Source organism: Dipodomys spectabilis, unplaced genomic scaffold (genome assembly GCF_019054845.1).
Source record: "Dipodomys spectabilis isolate Male_0828 unplaced genomic scaffold, ASM1905484v1 ptg000241l, whole genome shotgun sequence".
NCBI lineage: Eukaryota > Metazoa > Chordata > Mammalia > Rodentia > Heteromyidae > Dipodomys > Dipodomys spectabilis.
In genome coordinates, this window is record NW_024870918.1 from 2,605,233 (window position 1) to 2,632,823 (window position 27,591).

Here is a 27,591-nt window from a genome sequence, read left to right on the forward strand (position 1 = left end):
TTTTCTCATTGTTCTGTCTAATCTGTTATATGGTAAGCACTGTGCTGAGATGAATATAAAATATTAACAGGCCATGAAGAAAAATACATTTGCAGGTAAGTGAAAAGAAAGAGTTGAAAAGATTTGAAAAGGGTAAGTGGGAAGGGAAATCGATTCCACAATTTTTCATTTAAAAATACTATTTTTAAAAAGTAATATACAAGGCCAAGTAGCAGTGGCTCACACTTGTAATTCAAGCCATTCAGATTAGAGGACCAAAGTTTGAAGCTAGCTTAGGCAAAAAGTCTATAGGACTCTATCTTCATGAGAGGGCTGACACTCATCAAGATGTATTGTATTCACATTGACACTGACACCCCTTTGTACAACTACTTAAGAATAACTTTTTAAGAAAGGAAAAATAGAACATCCCCCATTTGCAAAATGTTGGACTGGAGGCATGGCTCAAGTGGTAGAGCTTCAACCAGGGGAAAGAGTGGGAAGTCCTTAGTTCAAACCATACTGCTGGCACAAAAGGGGGAAAAAGCAATATAAAAAACCCAGATGTTGGGGCTGGGAAGGTGGCTCAGTGGTAGAGCGCTTGCCTTGCATGCCTGAGGCCCTGGGTTCGATTCCTCAGCACCACATAAGCCAGAAAAAACTGGAAGTGGCGCTGTGGCTCAAGTGGTAGAGCACTAGCCTTGAGCTGAAGAGCTGAGGGACAGCGCCCAGGCCCAGAGTTCAGGCCCCATGACCGACAAAAACAAAACACCCAGACGCTTTGTTCGACATCACGTAGCTGTTTATGTTGAAATCTCCCCAGCCTGTCTCATTTTCGGTGTTGTGAGAAGGGGCAGAGACACAGGGGTGGCCACACGGGCACAGAGCGGGGACAGGACCCCTCGGCCTCTGGGACATCGGAGGGGGGAGGGGTGTACTTACGTTCTCATCCTGCTCTTCGTCACTGTCGAAGTCGCTCACCACAGGTTTGGCTTTCCCTCGGTTTGGCCTTTTCTTGCCTTTTCCTTTGTCTCGACCTTTCTCGTCTTTTTTATTAAGCTTGATCTTCACCTTAACAGATTTTGCTACAAAAGGAAATCAGAAACACCCACGAGTGAGGATTCACAGAGAAGTCTTTTTACAGATAATGACCCCGCCCGGAGTGCCCGGAACACCCCAGCCTGCTCTTTGCCCTGGTCCTGTGTCCGTCTGGAAGATCACTCGAGTCCTATGAAGCAGACCTGATGCGGGGGTAGGGTAGGAGCTGGAGACGGATTCTTTTTCTGGCTAAACAGGGACTATGAGGTACATAGGCATTTATTCAAGATATTTTATATTACATGTAAATCAGTGTGCATAGTGAAAAAGCCAATAATTTTACCGTGTCAGTAACTGACTTAAAAAGAAAACTGAAATACTAATTTTTCAAAAGTCGGGCAAGGCACACAGTTGAAAGGCGTATCTTGTTTTTAACTTTCATTTTGTGCTTTTGAAAACAACTTCTCCTTCATTGCTTTCCCTGATTCTCTTTCTGGTGATTCTTTGCAGGAAATTAAAATAATAATGAAAAAAACCATAGTCCATGTATACAAATACCTCCATTTCTGTATGTGTATAGTATAAAAAGTTCAAGACCACGTTACAGACATATATTTGAATTTTGTAAATACACATACACCACCATACACATACATTTCACACCTCTCTGTTTTTTTCTTTTATGCATCAGCTCACATCAGATTTGCTTATCAGCACTTGTAATGCTTCCATCTATGGTTACCATGACCTTATTTTGCCAGGCCACCAGTGAAAGGTGCTGAAGTGTTTTTTGTGGGGACAAGCAAAGTTCCCATAATGCCCTGTGTTAACCTATCCTGGCAGTGTTTGGGGTTGGGGAGGGGCAGGTAGAAGCACCCATGGGGTAAGCTTCTGACAGTTTTCTGCCAACTTAGCCTTTAGGAGGACTACATTCCTTTGGACCCTCATAGGGCAATCTAGAGATAGAAATGAAGACACTTAAAAGAGTTCAAAGGTCTATAGCACAAATACAGGTGTGTGTCGCTTGGATCAAAGAAGATCTATGGCCTTGTTCTGGGACAGGCAGCCTTAGTACTTTGTGGTTGAGATGGCTGAGAATGTGGATCACTCACTTACACCAGTTTTCCTAAGCATATTATGTTCAGTGGCTCTCAAGACACCTGCAGAGAGATACTATAATGGAGAGGGTCGTAACTCCAGAAGATTATCTCTAAGATAAGAAATTTTCAGACTTCCCACAGGGAAATATAAGCTCACACAGTGATGACAACCAGGTTACTTTGAACTGAAGGTTTATCTGCCCTTCCCCCATCCTAAACAGGGCAATAGTTGGCTGATATAAGGAAACAAAGCAGAATTCCTAGTCAAAGTTTCTATCCATCCTACTAGATGTCTGCTGCTTTATGTGTGCTCAGATGGCAGGCCTTCAGAGCTGAGAAATTCAGAATGAAAGACAGCAAAGGACTGCAGACAAAAAGGACTACCTATTAATGAATGTATAAATGCTCTAAAATAACGGATCCTGTGAGCTTTTCCTATCAGCAGATTCTAGATGATTTCCAAAGTGAAATCCCTACAAAGGTGAGTGAGGGTAGAAAACACAGGAAAATAAAGTCAGAAAGGAAGTAGATTCCCTGGGCCACCATTTCAATGCACCTGGAGTGTGGGATAAGCAAAATCTATCACGCTTGTGTGCTAATAGATCTGTATCTCTAAAGAAAAGACATCCCATTGGCTGTGGTGGACAAGCAAGCACCTAAGCCAACTATAAGCTAAGCCCCACAGTCAGCTTCTACGATGCCACCATATGTAACTCTGAGAAGTTCAAATTACCAAGCCTGCTAGTCTAGGCAGAGTTATTAGACTTCTCCTTCCTTGCGATGTCTACAATCTAGAACCTGTCACCATCTGACCCAGACAAAGTGATCAAGCTGCTAAAATCATCAGACCTTGAGGTGAGAGGTTTCTAGGTGAGTCTTTGTAATCGGCTGACACATGAAGTGGGAGGCAACCCAGAGACTCCACCTGTCACTGCTGGGTTTAAAGATGGAGCTAAGGTCATTAGCCAAACAGTGCTGCTAAAGCTGGTCCTCTGCTGACCACCAACAATCAAACGGGAGCCTAGTTCTTATCCTAAGAAACTGAGGCTGCCACCAACCATGATGAACAAGGAAAGGGGATGAACAGGAAGCTCAGGCCTCGGTCACCTTGCTTTTAGTCCAGAGAGACCCAAGCTGAACTTGTGCCCTGCAGAACTGTGACAGATTTTTGTTGTATCAAGCTATTAAGTGTGGGTCATTTGTTGTAGCAGCAAGAAAAAATTAACTCATTGACTCAAGAGAGAATTGGGGAAAATTGTGACTTGATAAATGGGATAAGAAGAAGACAGCTATTTAAAAACAGATTTGGGATGCAGCTCTGAAATAATGAAACATATTCCTAGATAGATGGTGTAGACTTATTTGTCAAATGCTAAGATATCAGATCTCATGAATAATCATATGAAATTGAGAGAGGTTAAACTGAAAACAAACAAAAGGCATAGTCAGTAAAAATAGTGTTGAAGGATAAGGAGAAAGGCGTGTAGGTTCTCTGCAGGTGAGCACGGAGCTCAGTTACATGTGGCAATATGTACAGAACGTGCATTTAAAATGTTTTAAATCATCTATAGGTTGGAAAGCCTAAGACAGGATTTCTTTTTTTATTAGTATACACTGGTTGTACAAGGGGGTTTTCATTGTTATATTTCCACACCTATACACAGATCAACCCCTTATCTCTCTCCCTTATCCCCTTCTTCCCTTCTTCAAATGATTTCACTAAGTTTCTTTGTTCTGTTTTCATACATATGGCAGCATTGTTCAAAATGGAAACAAATGGTCTGAGTCAAAGAGGTCCATTAATACAGTTGGTCCGTATCCGTTCATATATCTGATATAGAAAAATTATGCTATATCATAGAAGGCAACTTTTCAAAACTTTAAAGTATTGTATAATTGTATTACAATTTAATATCTTCCCAGTCATCTATGCTAAACAGGTCATTGATACTTTGCATGTGTGTGTGTGTGTGCCAGTCCTGGGGATTAAACTCAGAACCTGGACACTGTCCCTTAGCTTCTTTTGTTCAAAGCTAGTGCTCTACCACTTGAGTCACAAATCTACTTCATTTTTTTTTTTTCCTTTTTGTAGTTTATTGGATATAAAAGTCTAACAGGTATCTGGCACCAGTGGCTCATGACTGGAATCCTAGCTACTCAAGAGACTGAAATCTAGTATCATGGTTCAAAGCCAGACTGGTCTGTGAGACCCTGACCTCCAATAAACTACTCAAAAAAGCTGGAGGTGGTGCTGTGGTTCAAGTGGTAGAGCACTCACCTTGAAGAAAAGAAGCTCAGAGATAGCACCTAAGCCCAGAGTTCAAACCCCAAGGACTGGGGGAAAAAAAAAAAGTCTCACAGGCTTTCCTCTGGGGCTGGCTTCAAATCATGATTCTCAGATCTTGGCCTCCACAGTAGCTAAGATTACAGGTATGTATCACCAGCGCTAGGCTTGTAACATCCACTTTTACATATAGATAATGACTAATGGCATATATTAAGTAGAAATTAGGGATGGTAATACAATTAGGTAAAAAGAAACTTTAGGCTTCCTACTTTCAAAGGGAGCTGTCACCTTTGAAACATTAAGGTTCTTTCCTTGGGTGTAAAATTCAAGAGGATACCAAATACTCTACAATGCACAATTTCAGAACCTCAGCTCATGCAAACAAACAGACAAGCAAACCAACATCCAATCCGTGATGAGGAAAATATCAGTATTTTAAACAGCAATAGCTCTGTCCCTCCAGACATACACCACAGCACTATGGACCACTGAGTGGACCACACAGTTCCAGCTCAGATTGACAGTTATTTCCAAATGCACTGATTCTTAAGTTGTGACCTCAGTTGCGTCAATATCCAGCAGGAAGTTATTAGAAATTCGGATGTGCAGGCTCCAGCACAGGCTGCTGATTCAGAATCACTGGGTGGGGCCTACGATTTACACTCTGCAAGCTTTGTCTGAGGGAAACACTGTGCTAACGGGTAGACAGATGTATTCACAGCATTACTGTACTAATACCCAAATGTAACATGCTCAGAGTCTGCAATATGCCTAGCCTAACGTTATGCACTGGTACATGTTATGAACCTGCTCAAGTGCAACTTCTAGGTCTCTGAATTTGAAGTTAAATATATGGCCTGAGGTTACCCACAAGGTCAAAGCAGATTAAGGACTTGCATCTCATCTGCCCAACTCCCAAGTCTTGTGGAAATGGAGCATCTGCAGGTGGGGGCAGGCCAGGAAGAACAGAGGCCTGATGCTGGACTCACCCTCTGACTCGGACTCCTCCTCCTCCTCTTCTTCCTCTTCCTCATTGCTTTCATCCTCACTCTCTTCCTCTTTGGCAATTTTCTGCCGAGCACTTTTAAACACCGACTGTAAGACGATGGAATCTTCGTAGATCTAAACAATTAAAATGGCATCTATTAAAAACTGCCATCTGAGGTCATCACTGGCAGTAGACTCTTCCCTATCATAACTTTCTTTTACGAGACTGTTAGCAGAAATGTCACTGTTAGCTCTTAATGTCCTCAGGAAAGTCAACAGCATGGCATTGAACCCAAAGACACTCTCAAAAGAGGCACATATTCTAAAGAGAGCACGTTGGAAAGCAGTTAAAATCATATCGAAGTATGTGTGCTTGGAGGGTGAATGAGGATATCCTCATCTTGAACAACAACACAGCATTATAATATCTGTTGTTTGAATTATTCTGTTACATATTACAGTAATACTATGGCAAAGAAATCTTTATAATGTTATTTCCTATTATTAAGTTGATCAACCTGGAGCTGGCTGGTGGCACATGTCTGGTAATCCTAGCTATTCAAGAGGCTGAGATCTGAGGATCACAGTTCAAAGCCAAGCCAGGCAGAAAATTTCCTGTGAGCCTCTTATCTCCAATTATAACTACCAGAAAACTGGAAGTGGTGCTGTGGCTTAAAGTGGTAGAGCCCTAGCCTAAGTAAAAAGCACTCCACCCCCGAGTTCAAGGCCCATGACCAACAACAACAAAAAATGCTTATCAGTGCCAGTCAGCATTCATCTACTCAATGCTTGGTTTTTAATATATGTATGCACTCAGGCTTGGCAGGTATTGAGAGGGACAGGACATAAAATTAAAAAGTAGTCTTCTCTAACCAAAAAAAAACACACACAAAAAAAATCCCAGGATGACTAGGTGATCCAGGAATCACAGTTCTAGGTATGTCTCCTAAATGATTAAAAGCTGGGTCTTGATGAGCTATTTGTATATCCATATTCATAAGATTCATGATAGGCAAGTGCTAGAAGTAACCAAAATAACCTTTTAGAAAGATATGTGACTAGAAATAATGTAGTATATTCATATGATGAAGTATTATTCAATCCTCAAAAGGAAGATGATCTTCTCACATGTTATGACCAGGTAAACCCAAACACTGGATGATTTGATTTAAATGGAGCATCTAAACTAGTCAAATTTATAGAAACAGAGAGTGGTCAGCAGGGCTCAGGAAAGAAAGGAGAGTTGTTACGCACACAAAGTGTCAGTTCTGGGCGACAAGAAAGTGCTGGAGACTTGTGGCACACTACATGAATAAAACCAACACTATTAAATGGTAGCCTTAAAAGATGGTCAATTTTAACCACGATGGTTAAAAAAAAATTACAAAGGAAAAAATAGCTTCTATTCTCTAGGAACCTGTTCTTTTAATGTAAGGACCCTCATATTCAAAATAATAGAGCAACTCATGGTAAACTCTGAGTGAAAGGGGAAAATGATGGACCAGGGTGAGAGTACCATGGAATGGGACCACTGGGACAAAATGTGATAGAGACATCCTAATAGATTTATTTATCTTATTTATTTGTTTGTTTATTTAGTTAGTTAGTTGGTCATGGGGCTTACACTCTGGGCCTAGGAGCTGGCCCTCAGCTCCCCAGCTCAAGGGAAGAACTCTACCACTTGAGCCACAGCGCCACTTCTGGTTTTCTGGTGGTTTATTGGAGATAAGAGTCTCATGGACTTTCCTCCCTGGCTGGCTTGGGAGATGATCTGAGAGGTCAGCTTCCTGGCTATGACGCTGTACTCTGCCACTCAGCTGTTACTGTCTCATGAAGGAATTAAAGATTCTCTAGGTGTGTCTGTACCAGTCACAGCTGCAGGGGGAATCTATGGTGGTCTCAAAAGAAGAAACTAGAAACAGTGATGTGGGGAAGTAGCCGTTGATGGAATCGTCTAACTGCACCAGCAACTGTTTAGGCTGAGGATCGGCAGGAGATGATGCTCCAGACTATAGGAAGGTGTCAACTGGAGAAACACTGTATAGAGATGAAGTGACTCTGGAAAGCACATATGGAGCCTCAAAGCTTTAGAAGGTGACAAATGGCAAGATACAAAAGTATGTGAGTTGGGCACCTGTGGCTTGGGCTTGTTAATCGTAGCTACTCAGGAGGCTGAGATCTGAAAATCAAGGTTCAAAGCCAGTTGAGACAGGAAACTCTGTGAGACTCTTATCTCCAATTAATTACTAAAAAGCCCCAAATGGAGTTGTGGCTCAACTGGAAGAGTGCTATCCTTACGCAAAAAGCTTAGGGACAGAGCCCAGGTCCTGAGTTCAAGCCCCAGGACTGGTACAAAAAAAAAAAAAAAAAAAAAAAGGTGGTTGAGCAGGACAACCATGGACTAACCAGAGAGTAATCAATGCAGAGCCATTTTCCCTGCATTTCAGTTGTGTGACAGAAATGTGGAGAGGAAAATGGATGTATATAATAATAAGGTTGACATTAAAGAATTGGAAAATGTAAACGCTGAAACAAAGACACAGGATGACCCATCGAAACAATGATGCCCACAAGACAGTATATTGGAAATGATCTTTACAACTTTGGGCGGGAGCAGGGGTGGGGGGGATGGCGTGGAGGGGAGGGTAGAAGTGAGGGAGTTGGGGGAGGGAAGGGAGTGGGAAAGGGAAGGGATAACAATGCAGGATAAGAAATGTACTCATTGCCTTACTCATCTAACTGTAACCCCTCTGCATAGCATCTTTACAATAAAATAAAATAAATTAGGAAGTGTATCTAGAAACTATATGAAACAATCAATCACAACAGGCTTCTCAGTCGACTCTTTGACTTCCTTTTTGTATTGGCTTTCATCCTACCTTTCTTTCAAGTTTCCAATACAGAAAACTTGCTTTTAAGGCCTTTTGTTTGGGGTTAAGATAAAACAAACATTAATTATTATAAACCTGGAAATGCAATGATTCTTTGGGAGGGGGTTCATTTGGAAGTGTCTCCTGGTGTTGGGTTTGATGAATGGAATGTAGGTTAAGTGTCTGATCAGCAGAGGCCCAGGGGTAGTTTAGCACTGTGCTGACTGGCAGGCCTAGGGGCCTATCATTGCATTCTGCTTTCTTCATTGGGTGTGAGACCGCATTAGGCCAGGAATGCAAATAGAAAAAAAAAAAAAAGGTGAGAGTAATTGAGCTGTAATTAAAGTGGAAGTGTCCTTCCCCTTGTGGTTTTAATCAATTCAGTGTTACTTGTACACACTCCCGCTTGCTAGCTAACTATGGAGAGGAGAATGTAACGAGAATTACAAAAGGTGGGTTTTGTTGTTGTTGTTGTTGTTGTTTTAAAGCAATTAAAGGCAGTTTTTCCCCATTTTAGGCCATAGTACTTTCAATTCCTGATGGAAGGTTACAAATAGAAAAGTGAAGGTAAGTGTACGTAATTAAATAACAGTGTGCAAAGGCAGAAGTCATTGATGCTACCAGCAGTACCTGGAAGGCCTTGATCCAACCTGCCTGGGTTGGGAGTCTGTACATCTATGCCCCAAACGTAATTCGAAAATGCCAAAGCCTCCACCCGTAGCAAAGACTAGGCCAGCTGTTTCACCTTCCTTTGGCTTGGGTATGAGCAATGAGTCATAAAGTTTTTTTAAAAAAATGAGATGTTTCACTTAAAGAGAACATGCTCAAGGTGAGAAACCTCCCAGTCATCATGACACCCACCTGGGAGCCCTCTAAGTTGAAAGTCTGTGCGTTGTGACAGAGGAGCATGACATCCTTCTCCAGGTCCCCCAGGCTCCGGTACTTATGATTACGAATTCTCTCCTGGTGGAAATTGTGGGTAAAATAGAAGACAGGAGAGGAAGAGGGAAATACAACAACTGTTACTTCTTTAAGGAAGTCCACTTTCCCTTGTGTTTCCGTACCATTGCTCGGCTGCCCTCCAGGGAGTGACATTACACAACCCCAGAGATGCCATTACCTTCCACCCTCTTGTTCATGTCTTGGGGGTGGGGGGGGGGGGGGAAGTCGAGCACAGAGTGGGAAATAACTCTAATGGGAGGGGGAGGGTCGGGAAGGTCTTCAATAAAGTGCAATATGATATGTGCTCTCGGTGATTGAGTAATGTCCCCCCTACATTCCAAGTGACATATTCTGGCTAGGTCTGGTGAACAGACAGGATATTGTCACTGGCCGGCCCCAAACAACAGTTATCAATGCATTCCCATGTCTATTTTACTTGAAGAAGGAAGTTAGTATGTGAAATATCTACCTTGATTTTTTTGAAGTCCACTGGCTTCCTAATTAATTCATAGTACTCTGGTAACTCTTTCCTGGAAGGTAACTGAATGAAGACTTCACTGAGCTGTCGCCCCGAACTGCAGGATGGGTGAAAGACACAGAAACAAATCACATCAAGCACTTCCTCCGGGAAGGTTTTTTGCAGAAAAATTCAACAAAGCAAACTACCTGACATGCAAATAGACATGGGAGGGGAGGGGCTTCTTAAATCCAGCAAGATAACCACCACCCCCACGCACAACCACGCTGGAGATAAGTGCCCCTTTTGCTAACTTCAAATCCCATGGCAACACAGCCAGACCCCCGCCCCCTTTCTGTTACTCCCATGGGAAGTGAGATGTGGCTTTCTCTTTCTGAGCCAGGCTCTCCCTTCCTTCTGCTGGAAATACTTAAAGTAACTCAACCACATACTCCACATTTAAATAAACAAGGTACTCAGACATTGATTTCCATGCTCCTTTGTCTTTAAATTCATTTTATATTTAGAAAGAAACTCAAAATAATGTTAGAAGATAGTCTGGCAATCCAAATGGAAAGAAAGCTTTTGCATGTACCTTAAGAGGTGACCATCTTTTCAGCTTTCTTTTTTTTCAAAGATTGCCCACACTCCGAGCCACATGTGTCTGCATTATCACTTGCCCCCAAAGACTCCCCCTTAATCTCATCTAACTGCACTCTGTGTGCGGACCAGTTTGGGCAAAAAAGAACCACTGCCTTTGGAGCCCGCGGGTGGCTCATGTTTCTAGGATTAGAGCTGCGCCTCTCCTCCTGCAAGGATGGGTTTATTGAAAAGCATGTTTTAATGGTTACAAATGCTTAGCATTTTGTAATTCAGAAAAAAAAAAAAAAAGCTGCAGGAGCTATGCCAGCCTTTCACGTCACTTAATATTAGAAACAGACGTGGCTAAAGGAACAAAGATAGATCATTTTTGGTTCCAGATCCTAATATCTGATTTGGCCCACCCAGATTGAGAACAGCTTGTGATATACGGGCTAGTCATTTTTCACAAAGATCTCCCTCCCCTTATGATGCCATGTCTACTTCCTTTGTGAAGCCAAACATCAAAAGATAACCATCCATCATGGGCATGTAAATTTCAGAAGGTGACTGCAGAAGTGTTCCAGAATGTGCCAGGGCCGTGGCGGAGCACAAATGACAATATGCTGTTTTAATCCACAAGTCCCAGTTGTATAATTAAAAAATAATCATAATGACAGTTATCATAAAAAAGGCATGCGCAGTAACTCAAACGGTTGCCTAGCAACCAGTGGGAGAAAAGCTGAAGTGCAAAGGGACCTGCATAAATTAACCGAAAATCCTCTGTCAAAGGATGGGCGAGTTTTTCTGCTATACTGACTGGGTCACTGTTTTTTTTCTTTTTTTTTTTAATGCATATATGGGCTCATGAATACTAAAATCAGGAATAAACACAAGAGGTTTAAGACTGCAGAACACGAAGGAATTGCATTTTTCTATTATTGTGGCAAGAACTAAGGTGTTCTCTTCCCCTCACCCTCCCTCAGCCCCACCCTATGCAGTTCAGAAGATATGTTTATGCCACTTAGTATGTGGCAAAATTTCTTTTATTTATTAGCACCTTCAACACAAAGCCACAATTACTAGTGCATATTTCTAGCTTGCATCTCTGCTGAGATTTATTCATTCGAACCTTTTACTTTTTTCAAAAGGAGCATATGAAAGGTAACAAGAGGAATTTATAGACAGCAATATTTCTATTTCTATCAGAAATGTAGATGGAATTAGCTTTAAAACACACACACACACACACACACACACACACACACACACACACCAAGCATCAATGCCAACATGAGACCTCGCTGTAATGGTGGACTTACACCTGACCCTCAGTACCTTCACAGTGTCATTTTCTACATTGCCAACAGATGGTGTCATTTTTCTATTGACAGCTTAGCAAACCCATCTTTGTACACCTGTGATGGACACTGGTGAAATAAGAAATAAGCAGCATGGATCAAGGGTATAATGAAACCCTGAAGGGCAAAGTTGGAAAGGCAATCTTGTTCTGCCCTCTCTGCCCTTATTTAGGCCCTAAAAATCCTAGGCCCTTTATAAGGACACACATCTTAAGACTTATCTGCTCATAAAGAGGAGAGCTGAATGTTCTCAGACTGTGAGCCAATACTGTAAAAGGAGAAATAAACACATTATATTCTGCTTCAAAAATGAAGCCTTACTGGACTTAAGACTCCTATCCCATTTTCTATTTTCCCTCTCCTAAGAACAGAAGGTTGATTTGGAAGCTAAGGAAGTTGTCTTCTGACCCTGTAGCTTCCATTATGCTTCAAACACCTGTCTGGCTCCCTTCAGTTTGTCTACCATCCACCTTCCCTATTGGACAGGTGAGCCTCACATCTGTGTACACCTACGTACCTCAACCAACCCCTCTCTGCCCCCCAACACCCCCCCCACTTTATCAGCCATCTTATGTAACCAGCTCCCACTGACCTTCTACTCACTCCATGGCTGTGAATTTCAAACACCTCATGACCCATCCACATATAAGGACCCATTCACCACAACAATGGGGGAAATCCTCCTAAACATTCATTACGCTTAACACCTCCTGCGGATGTTATTCTCTTCTTTCTCACAGGGTCAGATATTTTACAGGTAGTCAAACCCTCCCCAGCCCTGCGGGGCAATGGCTTTTCTGAGGATAGTTCAGTGGGGAACATCTGGACCCTCAATAGTCTCTGCTTTCGCCTGAACTATGGAATGCGCGGTGGCAGCTGGAACATACTGGATTATAGCCATAGCTTTTTTTTTTTTTCTCTCCACTCCAAAAAAAAAAAAAAAAAATTACAGGTTAAAACCAAACAAGACAAAAGTGAGGCAGCTTGAGAAAGCTTTGAATTCTTGGGATTTCTTTTCCAAACTTGAGCTGAGCAAAGCCTTTTTTAATATACCATTTCAACCTTTTTTTCTCCAATACCAGAAAAGGCTTTTTCTTTTTTTTTTTTCTAGTATAAAACAATGGGCTGATTGTAAAAGGGCTTATAGAAGGCGATTTGATTTTGTTGAACTCCTTAAACCACCCTAAGGTACTTTCCATTATGTTACTGAGTGCAATTCAAGGCCTAAATGTAAATTATTACCGGAAGTAGTTTCCTGGGACAAAAGTGAGACACCCCCTTCCCCCCACCTCCCAGGTTCCAAGATTTCAGATCTATTTGGCACAGTGATTCATCTGAGACTAAGAAGTACAAAAGCTATACCTCGGGGGTGGTGTATGTAACCTGCAAATTTAAAGGGTTGCACTGGACCTAAGGTTTACTTGTGGCTGGTTAAGCACCTTTCCTGTCCACCAATGTGTTAACTGCAAAAGGGAATGAGGGTGATGTCATATATGTGGGAGAAGAGAAAGCCCAATATTCCATCTGTAAAATGGCGGTCTGTAAACCCTGCATGTGAAGCTACATACAGATCGAGGTTCATTTTGTTATTCTTCATCTGAAAACCATCTTTTCTCCATTACCTCTGCAAACCACAAGGCAATGTTTACAGATCGACCCCATTCTGACTCTAAAATGGAGACCATATACAGTCCACATTTTATGTAACTATTAGCTTCACCACTGGTTATGTTTAAGGTCTAATTGCAAGCAAGAGAGAAAACTACCTCACTAAGAAACTTCTCCTTTAAAACCCTGGCTGTGAATCTTTCCCTGGTTTTTTTTTTTCAACCAGGACTAAACAAGAAGATTGACATTGGCTGAGGCTCTTTGTTCCTTGTTTTTGTTTTTTGTTTCTTTTCTTTCTTTCTTTGTGTGCAAGTACTGGGCCTTGAATTCTATCACTAAGCCCTAACTCCACTTCTGGATTTTTGGTATTTAAAGAGTGTCATGGATTTGCCTGCCTGGGCCTGATCCATAGATCTCAACCTCCCGAGCAGCTAGGATTACAGATGTGAGCCATCAGTGTCCATCCTTCCTCACTGTTTTGTGTTTCTCATCTGCCCAAGGTGATTGGTTGACAATTTCAAATAAATACTTCTGAGAAAGAGATCTTGAATGAAGCCGAAAGAAGTTCTGTTTACATTAACAAGCATAATGTCTATTACATTACATTAAATGAAGGTAAAAATGTGACTGCCTTAATTTCATAAGTAAATGACATCATGGTTTGGAATACCCACGTGGGGCGGGAAGGTTTTACAGGAAAAATAACTACAGTCCTAAAGGAATCACACACAGAAAAATCATTTGGGAAGACAATTTTGAAAACCCAGTCAACATTTCAGGGCAGTAGGTGAGAACATACTATTGCTTTTTAGGGTCAAGTTCCTACGAAGTCTTGTGCAAACTATAGAGAAAATCCATCCATACCCCAAGTGCACCTTCATTATCCAGTCAGGTAAGGTGTCATGAACTGGGTGCTGGTGGCTCACAACTATAACCCTAGCTACCCAGGAGGCGGAGAGCTGAGGATTATGGTTTGAAGGGACAGGAAAGTCTATGAGATTCTCAAATCCAATTAACCATGTCAACCCCCTAAAATAAAGGAGTAGCTCAAGTGGTAGAGTGCCAGCCCTGATGGGACTATACTTAGGTCCTGAGTTGAAGCCCCAGTACTGGGGGAGAGAAAGGAAAGGAGGGTGGGAGAGAGAGGGAAGAAAAAAGAAAGAAAAGAAAAAAAAAAGAAAAGAAAAGGGAAGGAAGGAAGGAAGGAAGGAAGGAAGGAAGGAAGGAAGGAAGGAAGAAAGGAAGGAAGGAAGGAAGGGAACGAATCGTGGGCTGTCTGTATTCACTACTGACATTTCTCATCTGGGACTACTTAAATACTGATAATTCCTACAAAACTAGGATCTGGCCACCCAGGCTCTTGAAGAATATAATAGAAGTAACAGCAAGCTGGGGGCTGGGAACTCACACCTGTAATCCTAGTGACTCAGGAGGCTGAGATCTGAGGATCATAATTTGAAGCTCAGGCAGAAAAGTCCATGAGACTTATCTGCAATTAATTACCAAAAAAGAAAGAAAGAAAAAAAGAAAAAAAAGTCAGAAGTGGAGCCATGGCTCAAGTGGTAGAGTGACCGCTTTGAGCAAAAAACGCTCATGGCAGCACAAAAGTCCTGTGTTCAAGCCCCAGGACCTGCACCAAAAATTAATTAATTAACTAAAATTAAAGAAGTAACAGCAAAACAGAGTAGATGGGGGTAGATGGTGAGAGAATGTGTAGCTGTTAAAATGGAAGATAAAGGCTGCTGCTTCGGTGTTAGGATATCAGGGGTTTGCTGAATTCAGTAAAAGAAAAGAAAGAACACTAAGACTTTACAAACATCTTAAGTACAATCACTCTTTGGTGCCCAACTTTAATTTCCATAATCTGTCTGGGCTGAAACCCAGAGAAAGATGTATACATAAAGACGTTCATCACAGGGTTATTTAAATAAATAAGTCAGAGCAGTCAAAATGTTTACTGATTAGGGAAAGGTCACATAATGAAATGCTAGCATCACGAGCTGTGTGCTTTAAAAGAATGGAAAAAATGCTTGTTATGACATTAAAAAAAAAAACCAACAAAAATAACCACCCTCAGGATAAAAAACTGTTAGTGAAACTTCAAGGCTTTCTAAACAGGCTTTAAAAAGGATCAGAGGAGATATGCCAAAACACACGCATGAATAACAATGCACTCTCATTTAACAAAATGAAGATTTACAGTCAAATGTAATTTAGAACCACATATCCATAAAGTCAGTTTCAACACTTTTATTAGGTTACCTTTCTTTGAAGCAGACTATAAGTCAAAAATCGAATATTATTTTCCCTAAACAAATCTAGGAGTCATACAACTGACTTATTTATTGATATCTCCATGAACAAAATGTTTCACTAATTGGCACCTTTAACTGTTACAAATAAAGGCCAAAAAAAAAAAAAAAACCCAGAATAGGATAATTAAATTGTCAGTTAAGAAATGAGAATCCAGCCAGGCACCTGTGGCTCACGCCTGTAATCCTAGCTACTCAGGAGGGTGAGATCTGAAGATCATGGTTCAAAGCCAGCCCAGGTAAGAAAGTCCATGAAACTCTTATCTCCAACTAACCACCAGAAAACTGGAAGTGGCGCTGTGGCTCAAGTGGTAGAGCATTAACCTTGAGCTGAAGAGCTCAGGGACAGTGCCCAGGCCCAGAGTTCAAGCCCCACGACTGACCCCCGCCCCCACCCCCCACCCCCACACAAAAGAGAATCCTATCTTAAGAAGTCATGGTACAAAGTTATTAAGGATTTCTTCAGAATGTTTTCATTGCATCTATTGCTGTCAGTGGTGGCTAGCTAAAGGATGTGAGATTCAGAAAGTTCTATGCGTTCATTTTTGACAAGCATTTTGAAGAGACATTTTTGAAGAAGATTTGCCGCCTATCACTTGACTTTTAGAAAATATTGGCTTGGGGACATCTGCTTTCTTACCTTTTTTTTTTTCCCCCTCACTTGACATTTCACAATAGCAGGTAGGCGATGGAATTCTCGCCATCCCTGTCAAGCAGGATAGCTAAGCAAAGCAGCCAGCCACTTCCCTAGCCAGCCAATTGCCAGCTTTCAACACCCTGTCCTAAAGACCTGCTCATCACTCTGAGAGGTGCCTTCCTTTCCAAATATAAGAATTGACCTTCCCTTCCACAGAGTACTCTGATCTTTGATCTTGTGCCTCTGTTCTCCACTTGATAATAAGCGAATGCTTCAAAGCTTTTGGCTGAATTACGACTAGACTCAAAAATGCACAGGGCTTTCACAGGCAAACAAAATCAAATGCCTCTCCATCTGTACCCGAGACCTAAATACTTGGTTCAACCAGTGGGCACCCGAGTGGTACTTTTCTTTTCCCTGCAATGGCCATTTTACCAAATTCCTATGAAGCATGACTCTAAAGGAACAAGACAGATTCTTTCCAGGGACAGATTCTTTCCAGGGACATACACAGGGAAATAGACAATATATATATATTAATATATATGAAATATAGCCAATACCTGCTATTTCTAAATCAATCATCAATCTGTTTCTGATCAAGATGTTGATGGTCTAGTCTTGAAAACAATTTATCAGCCCTGTAAGAAGATCCATTCTATCCATTCTATCTCAGTTATTCCCAGTTGGGATTCCTACTGTCTCCTGAACCAGTGCTAGCCTGGAGTTTGAGAGACAGAAGCCCCTGGGAGTGAGGCTGCTGGGCCAGGCTAATGTTGAAAGCTAGAAGAGGCCTTCTGTGTCTCAGAAAACAGGCGGACCAAGTGTATTTGTGGGCTACCCACCTGCTGTATGTGGGTATAATTGGCTGAGCACCATAAGGAAATGTCAAGTCTCCCAGGAGTCACAGCAGCCTGCTCCAGGAAACAGTTTAAGTACTAGGACTTGTAATGAGGGCAAAATAAAGCACTGGAACTCACATTTCCAGGAGCACATCCTCTTCTCAATTGCATGCAGTTCCTGAGCTCTTAATTCAGCATTTCCCAGTATGTTCCATAGCCCACCAGCTTAGTGGATCATTAACAGTATTCCCTGAAAAGGGATCTTGCCACTTAAATCCTTTTGGGAAACCCTGGGAGACATTATCCCGGACAGGGGACTAAGCCCTGACCTTCTGAGGCTGCTATTCCATCAGACAAACATTCAGCCCACGCTGGGTCCCGCTATCTGCCACGGAGAATGGATAAACGACAGCTCTTCACCTAGAGCCTACAAGTGTATCTTCTGGTCACATTCCTGATTCGTGGCAGCTTCTTCATGATCTAATTAGAACTCCTCAATGCAGGGCCACTTGGGCCTGACAGCCCATCATAGCAGACTCCTTCGTCCACTTAGGGAAATACAGAATGTCTGCTGCCAAGGATACTAAAAATACATTTTGTCTGAAAGACTTTGTTGGCTGATCTTGAAGGGGAGGTCAATAGTAACAACATAATCACAGTATCAGAGGACTGTGATAGCCATATGGAGAACTTTGATTTCCTGTCATGGGACAGGTGCAGCTGGCTTACACTCACATGTGAGCACACGTGTATGTATATACCATGCCCTCCACACATGCTTTGCTTTCACTTGCATTCCTGTAAATGAGACTGTCATTCAATCGCCACCCAGCATAGAGAACCAGGAGTTACCTTCTTCACATTCAGTCTACCCCAGGTCTTGTCATTCGCATTTTGTCTTGCTACTGTCACCTCCTTATTGGAAGATGCATCCTTCTCAACCTATCGGCATTGTCTAGCCAATGCCTCCTTCGCTCCGTATCTCACCAGGCTGTCACCATGATGCTTCTCAGCATGGATGCAACCATGTGTCCCTGTAACCCTGTCTCCAGTCTCTCCTTCCCACATGAGAGCCAGTCTCGGCTTCGTGGCTGTCTTTCCTCTTTCCTCAGTGGATACCACACACTGCTCCCTGCACCCCTTCCTCTGACTTCTTAACTGGAGACCAAGTCCTCGAGAACAGCCCTGGAACTCAAGCCTTCCCTGGAATGCTGCTGCCCCTCGTTGTACCCAGACACTACTCACACTGAGAAAGCCTGCTCTTGCCCACTTCCAGGGCTGCTCTCCACTCACAGACAAAGCACTTTGGCTTCCCTCACTTCCATGGCCTACGTGGCAATTCCTACTTTACTGGTGTGCAGGGCTGACCCTTTCCTATTCCTGTTCATTCTCCTCTCCCAGCCTGGTCACACATTGGTTCACCCCAGGTCCTTGGGTTCCTCATCTATACAGCTGCTTCCAAATGTACTTTAGGGTGCTCCCATTTTATTCACAATTGTCAAGAGAAAAATGTTCCGTGCTTCTGAAACCATAAAGGAAGGATTAAAAACAAACAAAAAAAACCTGTTCTGAAGGAGGGGTTCATTTATCATGATACCACCTCTCATGACCATATGGTTGACTTGGGCTTGTGGAAAAAGGAAATGGGTGTGACAATAAAAGACCAAATGGGCCTCCAAGAGTCCTGAGGAATCAAGCACGGAGCCCCTCGCTATGCCTGTGGAAGTGATAGTTTAAAAGTATGTTTAGTGAAATTGGATTTATCTAGGTCCTAACATAAGGTTATATCTTCTACCCTCAGAAAGCCTCGGCATGACATTAGGGGCTTGCAATTGCCTTTCAAGTTATTAATCCGCTTTTCATGGTCACATGACTATTTGATAGAAGAGAGGAAAGGGGAAAGGAAGTGGGAGAGAAGGAAGCTCAGATCTGTCCTTGCTTGTGGGGTGGGAGCTCAGCCTGCACTGTGCTATTTAGACCATCAGGCTCCCTTCTAGGTAATGGAGGCAATAAAAGTATCGACCCAAGCGGCCTCTCTCTTCCAACTGGTCAACCTTACAAAGTGTTCATTGTCTGAACCCCCAAATTCAAAGCCAGATGGAATTCTCCGCTATAATAGCAAAAACAGAGTGCAGTTCTTCATGTTTCTCATGATTTATGTGGCTAGTTTGTAGGATAAATCATCGTTTACTGAACAACACTAAGAAGTATCAAAAAAAAACCCAAAACCCCATGTGTTTAACTCTATACATAAAGAAGAGTGCTACAACCAGGAATTGATATTCATTCTGAAATACAGGACATAGTCTTTGTTTCCTCTAGATTTTATCTTGATTTGAAGAAGAATAAAAAGGTGTAGAGGATATTATTGGCTCAGTTGACAAAACTAGAATTAACAATTAAGCGTTGTGTCAATATTTTTAAGTCAGCTTGGTCAAAGGCAGAAACAAAATACTGCTTTTGATATAATAATAGCAACTCCTAACTCTGATGTATCATGCCCATCCGTCTCTCACCCAACCAACATATACTGGTCGCAAAAAACCTCTGGGAGAAAAACAGCCTGCCTTCCACCCAGCGGAAGCATTGGCACATGCAGGTTAGGCAGATTGGTCTAGGGCATAAGGCCCGACATGACAGGTAGACTCAGACACCACACCCTGCAACCAACAGGAGTAGCCACAGCTTCTGCCCCTGTACACCAGCAGCAATTCAGTCCCCGAGGGCAGAGCAGTGTGAACATGCATGCAGCTTCCAAACCCTGGTACTCTACATCAGGACAGTGGAGAGTTAAGAGTCCCCAGGAAAACACAACAGAAGCTGGGCTGAAGGAGATTGGAGTTAGCGCAAACCCATCTCTGAGGTGCTGCGGGTCAGGCAGGCTCCTGCTTCCTTTGTAAGACATGGATTTATCGTAAGGATCCTCCCCGTCCCTCCATTAAGACAGGGCTTCAAAAGCATGACAGGTGTTTATGAACAAGTGTTCCTATATCCCCCATACCTCAAGTAGAGGTAACTGGAAAAGGGACAGGAGAAATGTGCTTCTGAAGATCAATTCTACAACTAACTTTCTTTCTTCTTTCTTTCTTTCTTTCCTTCCTTCCTTTCTTTCTTTCTTTCCTTCTTCCTTCCTTTCTTTCTTTCTTTCCTTCTTTCCTTCTTTCTTTCTTTCGCCTCTCTTTCTGTCTGTTTGTCTGTTGTGGGGCTTGAACTCAGGGCCTGGGCGCTGTCCCTGAGCTTTCTTTCTCAAGGCTAGCGCTCTATGGGCCACAGAACCACTTCTGCTTTTCTGGTGGTTAACTGGAGATAAGAGTCTCATGGACTTTCCTGCCTGGGCTGGCTTCAAACCGTGATCCTCAGATCTCGGCCTCCTGAGTAGCAAGATTACAGGTGTGAGCCACTAGCACCCAGCTTTTCTTTTCTCCTTTGTTGTTTTTTGTTTGCTTGTTTGTTTGTTGGGGGGAGGGTACCAAGGGATACCTGTATTTAGAGTCACAGGAATACAAGACAGATCCTGACCTGTTTCCTTCTATTTCCAACTGAGAATTACTGGGCACCTTCTCCACGTTACACCTGTGGTAAAGTAGAAAGAACACTAGAGTCAGAAGACCTGGGTCTTTTTCCCGGCCCAGTTCTTCCTCCCGGGCTGGGTGACCTAGAGGAATTGTTTGCATTTCTCCAGGTTTCAGGTTCCTCATAGACCTGCCCTGGTGGGAAGATTACAAGAAAGAAGTGTTTGGAACCTCATTCTGAAAGAAAACAAAAATACACACTTTTCCAGAACTGGGAGAAAACTAGCTTTCCTAATGGTCCTAGAGCTTTCCCTTCTTGTTCCCCTGGTCCAATTTCCCTCCACACATGTCTAGTTCATGCTTCCCAAAGGAGTGGAGGATGGGCAGCACTGGCTGGGTTAGGCGTGATCTTCCAGAGCGTGAGTCTAGGCCCTCCATTTACAAGAGGTGATACTTACCTCATATGGTTGCTGGGACCATGAACTAGGATAAAGTGGCTTTGCTACAAGACCAAGCACATGGAAGGACCGAGCACATGGAAGGGCTCCATGCATCCTTCTCTGCTTCCTACAACTCTAATTAAAAAAAAAAAAAAAGACCTCTGAATGAGAGCTATTCAAATGCAAACTCAGAAAGAAGCTTATTTCCATGAATTGGAAATAAAAATGATGCCAGACACTGGGTGGTTTATGCCTATAATCCTAGCTACTCAGTAGTTGAAGATCTGAGGATTGTAGTTCAAAGCCAGCCTGGGCAGGAAAGTCTGTGAAATTCTTATCTCCAAATAACCACAAAGAAAAGAAAAGAAAAGAAAAGAAAAGAAAAGAAAAGGAGAGAAAAGAAGAGAAGAGAAAAGAAGAGAAAAGAAAAGAAGAGAAGAGAAAAGAAAAGAAAAGAAGCCAAATCTCTGACATTGAGCAAAAACACTCAGGGGCAGTGTGCCCAGGCCCTGAGTTCAAGCTCAAGCTCCAGGATTGGGACTCCCCCACCCCTCCTCCCCCCCAAAAAAAAAGAGTATCACAGGATCTCCAGGCTCTGGGGAAGACTTCTCAGGTGAACACCTGAACTCTGTGACATAGGTATCCCTTTTAGGGGATACAGAGCATAGCTGAGAAGACCCTTTATCCGGATCTTAACTCTAGGCCAACATAGCAGCCCAGGGGACTCATGGCTCACCCTGGAGGTCTACAGAAGAGCTGCCCCCTCCCCAACTCTGCCTCAGAGCTGAAAGCTTTTGGGGAGGGACCAGTATATAAACCAAGCAGTGGAAGTGTGAAAGTGCATGTGATACTCCACACATACAGAGTGCGTTGGAATGTCCTGAAATATGAGAAAGGGAAGGATGTGTAGGAAAATAAAGCTGGGAAGTTTGTTGGGGTTCGAATGTGAAAGACTATTTTGTTCTGTGCCAAGAAGTCTGATGATCACTGGGCAGGCCCAGGAAGCTATTGAAAGTAACAAGATGGCAGGTTCAGATCCACACCTCAGAAGGAAGGCAGGATGGGGAACAGACTGGAATCAGGACACATGGATAGGCAGGAGGGTCCTTGGCCAGGCCAGGGGTGGCAAGGAGGGAGAAAGAGGGGTACCTTGGAAAGAAACTTGTGTGTGAAGGGAAGTTTGTATCTCAGTGCATATCAGAAAGAAGGCAGAGGCTGGGAAGATGTATGCTGCTAAGATCTCAGGCTGGCCACAGCGCTGACCAAGAGGAAACAGAAGCCAAAGGGGCCCAGGTCATCTCGGAACGTGTAACAGTGAAGGAAGAGGACCCTGAGAAAGATAGATGTTCTCCTGTTACACTGAAAGTGATTCAGAGAAAGGCAGGTCTGTTTCTAGGATCTAAGATTAATCGGCTAAAAGTCAATGGCAATGCTAGGTTTTGAAGTAAAGGAGAGTCTAACACAATAATTTCGCATCAATCATCCTCTTAAACAATAGTAAGTCAGGAATCTGGATGGCTGGTGTGGGGGGGGGAAATGAAAGTACAAACAACAACAAAAAATTAACCAGTGGATATGCTTCTACCAATGTATGTTACTATAAATCTGCTTTAAAAAGACAATATAAACACTCATATAAATAATCCATTGGGTTGCAACATCAAGAAGATTATCAAGATGGAAAAGTCACACAACAGGATATATCTCTATGTGTTTTAAGTAGAGCACTTTGGAGAGAAAATCTGGGAATAAGGCAATATATTTTTTTTTAAACCAGAATTTCCTTTTGGAGTTCAAAAGTAGTACCTCAGCCTTGTTTGGAATAAGGGAAATGCAGCCATGCATAGTGGCTCATGCCTGTAATCCCAACTATCCTGGAGGCAGAGGTTAAGGAGGATTGAGGTCTGAGACCCTATCTTAAAACCAAACTAAATGGAAAAGGACTGGGGGCATAGCTTAAAGGATACTGACCTAGAAAACCCAAGGCCCTGAATTTAATCCCCAATACTGGGAAAAAATAAAAATAATAAAAGAAGAAGAAATGTTGCAGTGTGTACAGCAATGAAACAACTATAATTAGAAGGATTAGGTTTATAGAATATCAACTCCTTTTAAAAATGCTATAATGAGTGGGGCACCAGTGGCTCAGGCCTGTCATCTCAGCTACTCAGGAGGCTGACATCTGAGGATAACAATCAGAAGCCAGCCCTGGCAGGAGAGTCCATGAAACTCTTACCTCCAACTAACCACCAAAATAAAAATCTAGAAGCGAAGCTGGGGCTCATGTGATTGAGTGCTAGCCTTGAGCAAAATAGCTCAGGGACATTGTGCAAGTCCTGAGCTTAAGCCCTAGGACTGGCATCATTTAAAAAAAAAAAGTGCTATAATGTAATAAAATGGTGGCTCTCTTTGCTCAGAAAAATGTCATTAAGTGAACAATGTAAGTTTTTTCTCTTCCCTAAAAGTGACCATAAACACTGAATAATGCCACGGTATCACTATATAATGAGAATGCACAGGACCCACTTGCTCGGAATTCTTGGTTTGGTAACCTCAGTAAGAGGTTATCGTGACCTCATGATCAGATACAACCGTACAGTGCGACGGTTCTGGAACTAAGGAAACAAGAGTAAGAAACACGTCCAGGATGAATGATTTCCCACAAAGCAAGGAGTGTTACACTAAAAACTTAGAATAAGCTGAGATCGACACTGCCAGAGCCTATTGAAATTACAGACAGAAAGGCAAATGCCTAACTTAGTTAAGTCTACAGGAGCCTGAAGAGTGACAAGGATTCAGGCGCCAGGAGGCTGCTGCCCCACTGTGTGCCGACACTGCGTCCACCAATCTGATGGGCAGGATCTCCTGCCTTCTTCATTGCTTCTATCTCCAATGTTGGACCCAATATCTACATCCTGTGCAGACTGCAGGGTTCTCACAGATGCAGCTTCAAATCCTGCATCTTCTTTCACTAATCGACTGAGTAAGGGAGTGAGGATTTGACTGATCCTCTGCTTGCTCCCAGATTCTTCGGGAATGAGAAGATGATTGGATTCGAAAAGCAAAGCATGCTAAATACAGCTGATAAAAAAGAGCACATCAAGGGGCTCCAAATAAGTTCATGCGTCCAATGGAACTAATTGTACCCCAGAAAGGTGTATAGATCATTACGTCTAATAATATGTAGGAAAGCATAGAAAATGGAAGTAGAAACAGAAGACTGGAGATAAGCAAATGTCCCAATTTCACAATGAGAAAGGAAACCTGAGATTGTTATATCCGATGCTGACCCTTGTAAAAACCTGAAAGGAATTACTCAGATGCCACGGGGCTATTTAGCAAAGATAAATAACATCATTAAGCGCCAGCAGGAGGTCTCTTAGAAAAAGCCATGGTAGTCTAACCTCATTTCACTTTTTTTGGCAGGGTTTCTAGGTTGATAGATGGGAGAGGCTACAAACATAGCCTTTCTTGATAACCTTGAGAAAGGATGGATAGATGTGGGCGATGAGCTAGCCTGGCAATGTAGGTTCATTGTTACTTGATCAACTTTCAGGAGTACTGGTTAATATATTTTTGATTTCCAGAAGCAAGCCAACAAGCCCTGTTCTTTAGAAGGTTCTCAGCCATAGCCTCTTTCAAATCTTATGATGACAAAACATTAGGATAACAAGTAGACATAACTTTTTAGAAATCCAATAGAAATTCAGTTACTTCAAAGGGACAAGAATATTGAGGCCCAAAAGCAAAAGACACATCTACACAGGGATTAACTATAAAGTCAGTAGGTAAAGGTTAAACAAAAGGTAATACTAGTTTAATGCTAACCTTGGCAGCTTTCATTTGAGGAAAGACCTGGGGCATGGGAAATTCAACATGTCACGTCCCATGTAAGTTAGGTCTGTTAGGGGTGCTGGGAAAAATGAACTCACTCCCTGAGTGGTGTTAATCGAATTCTGGTGTGTACAATAAGTGAGGTAAACACCTCCTTGTCTTCAGAGGCCCTTCTGGAGTGCTGGGAGACATGTTCCAAAGGGCATAAAGCATATCTAAACAGGTGGTAGCCCCAAGGTCTGAGTCTCAGACAGTAAAGTCAGGGGTTTCAAACTGAAATAAGGCTCTGAACTGGATATCCTTGCTAATAAATATTTCAAAAGATACAGCTTGTAATGAGACTGTATTCATTCTCTGTGGGTTCAAGATGAACAGACAAAAGTCAGAGCTAGATCCATTTACACCATCAAATGCAGCCTTTAAAAAGGTACTAAGGCTAGTGTCCACATGGAGGCTAGATGGGTGTAGGGGGACAAATCTGTGCTGTGGGAAGTTGGACCAGGCAGAATCACAAGTCATTTCCAACTTTAATACCTCTGTAAGGCACACTCTAGATTTGGGAGAGCTCCACTCGACATTACATGTTACCATCTTCTTCTACTCTTCCATTCAGGACCCAATTCAAAGAGTATAAATGTAAATTAAAATGAATCTCTTTTCAAAGAGAATCTTAGGTTAAATATTATATGAATAGAGAATGTGATTTCATAAGAGCCTCTTAACAATCACGAGTCAGAACAAGGGCTTCCAATATAACTTGATAGAAAGTTTTTGGTTTTTTAACTTGGAGAAATAAAGCAATGGGAACCAGTAACAGAAGATCAGCATTATATCTGAGTGCAATTCATGTATGAATCACACAAAATGACTGGTTCATGGGAGTCACATATTTTAAAATATCAAGGAGGTAACAATGCTCGATAGGAAATGTACTCATTACCTTACTCATGTAACTGTAACCCCTCTGTACAGTATCTTTACAATAAAAAAAAATACTAAAAACAACAACAACAAATCAAACAACAACAACCACCACACACACACACACAGAGTCAGGTCCTAACAACTCACACCTATAATCCTAGTTACTCAGGAGGCTAAAATCTGGAGGATATCGTTTGAGGTCAGCCTAGATAGAAAAGTTTGCTAGACATGCAAATTTGCCACATGCAAAATTACCACCAAAAAGCAGGGATGGAAGTGTGGCTCAAGTGGTAGAATGCCAGCCTAGTCAGTAAGTTCAGCCAGCTCATGGGCATGAATTCAAGCCCTGGTACCACAAAAAGGTGAGGGAGCCTGTCATTGAATACAAAGTATTGAGCAGACACTTAAATAATCTTGTCTTTAAAAAAAATTTCAAGACACATCTGCCTCAGAATCACCTAAGAATCTTTAAAACAACTGTCTCATGAGAGCCAATTAATTCTTCTTTTATACCTGTTAAATATAGATGGCAATGCTTATTTAATACCCTGCTAGAGCTCAGAGCTCTATCACTGGACATAGTGATGGGAGAGGGAGGTTAGTACATTTGTTTGCCAGGTAGAGTGACTTAGTATATTAGAAACTGCCTAATGGTGCAACAATCTCAACACAGTGAGAAGTACATTTCCCAGTAACATTTTTAAAAATGAACCAAAAATATGACACTGTATCTAATTAAAGGCTTTCCTAATTTGAATGCCTCCTACTTGAGAACCAAGTTTGGTAAGAAAAATACACAATATAAATAGAGTAAGTGCTTTCTTTTTTCTGGAGATCGCTAACATGAAATATACATGAAACATGCAAAGCTGGGATGTTTAGCACATGCTCTCTCCAAAGTACAGAGGTAACAGAATGAGTCTTAGGAGGGCACTTTTTAAGGAAAAGGTAAATAAACAAGGAAAAGGGAGGAAAAAACCCTACTCAATAACGCAGGTTAGAATATTTTAATATTCTTTTCCTACAGTAAAACTAAAGATATCTGCAATATTCAGACCCAGGGAAAGTACTTTTCCTGCTTCTGGAAATAAAACCATGGAAACGGGTATCAGCAAGGATGCTGACTTCATAGAGCTCAGCCGTCCCTTCACCCACCTGACTAACTCCAAGTAGTCTGAACGGCTGATAGTTCATTGTGACAGAACCTAGGTTTCATGAACTGGCTCATGACTGCAATTCTGGAAAGCGGGTGCAGTAATTATTCTCCATCTGTTGTGTGGATTGGGGAAACAGGTTCAGAGAAGTTAAGTCGATTACCTTGCTTCCTTCCTGGTAGCTAAGGAACACCAGAGCTGGGCTTTTGATGTAGGCAGTTACATCGACACAAGAGCCTGTGCTACCATCCACTGAGGCTAACCAGGAAGTCACAAACTGAAGGCTCTAGAGACACCAGGTAATGAGTGAAGGATGAGAAGCACACTGACAAAAGGCCACTCACACTACATCTTGAAGAATGCTTAGGAATGACAGGGGTCCAACTGTCCATGACCTATCTGTGCGCCAAAGAAAGAGAGTGGTCCTTTTCAATCGCTGTGACCTTAAGAAAAGTTCAGCTGAGTGTAACCCAAATTTAGGTTTTCAAAAGGTGAAAAAGCAGTCGGGAGAGGTAGGAAATTCAAAAAAATTAATGCATTTGCTTTCAAAAGTTTAGAAGTTTTCACAAACGCCCCCATTTCTTCCCCCACCAAATAACAATATAAAATAAGTCAATCTTTTGGCAACCTGTTCTCCATCAGTTGTTGGCCTCTGCTATAGAAAGACACAGCCATCACTCTGGACCCAAAGGCCCTGCTTTGAGATCTCCACAGACTTTCTCCACCCT

The 27,591-nt window shown here is 42.2% G+C and overlaps 1 protein-coding gene across 3 annotated transcripts in view; it reads right to left on the reverse strand.

Moving 5' to 3' along the window:
* Smarca2 (SWI/SNF related, matrix associated, actin dependent regulator of chromatin, subfamily a, member 2) overlaps positions 1-27,591 on the reverse strand; it is a 172,544-nt gene that overhangs the window by 1,748 nt on the left and 143,205 nt on the right. For 2 of the 3 annotated variants that reach the window (XM_042699317.1, XM_042699318.1), the window contains 4 exons: positions 9,673-9,778; positions 9,123-9,224; positions 5,394-5,526; positions 922-1,064 (listed from right to left, as the gene is read on the reverse strand). In XM_042699317.1, the coding sequence (XP_042555251.1) occupies positions 922-1,064; positions 5,394-5,526; positions 9,123-9,224; positions 9,673-9,778 (484 nt within the window). Of the gene's footprint in view, positions 1-921; positions 1,065-5,393; positions 5,527-9,122; positions 9,225-9,672; positions 9,779-20,518; positions 20,573-27,591 lie in introns of all 3 variants that reach the window. The other variant, XM_042699316.1, reaches the window with a different exon arrangement.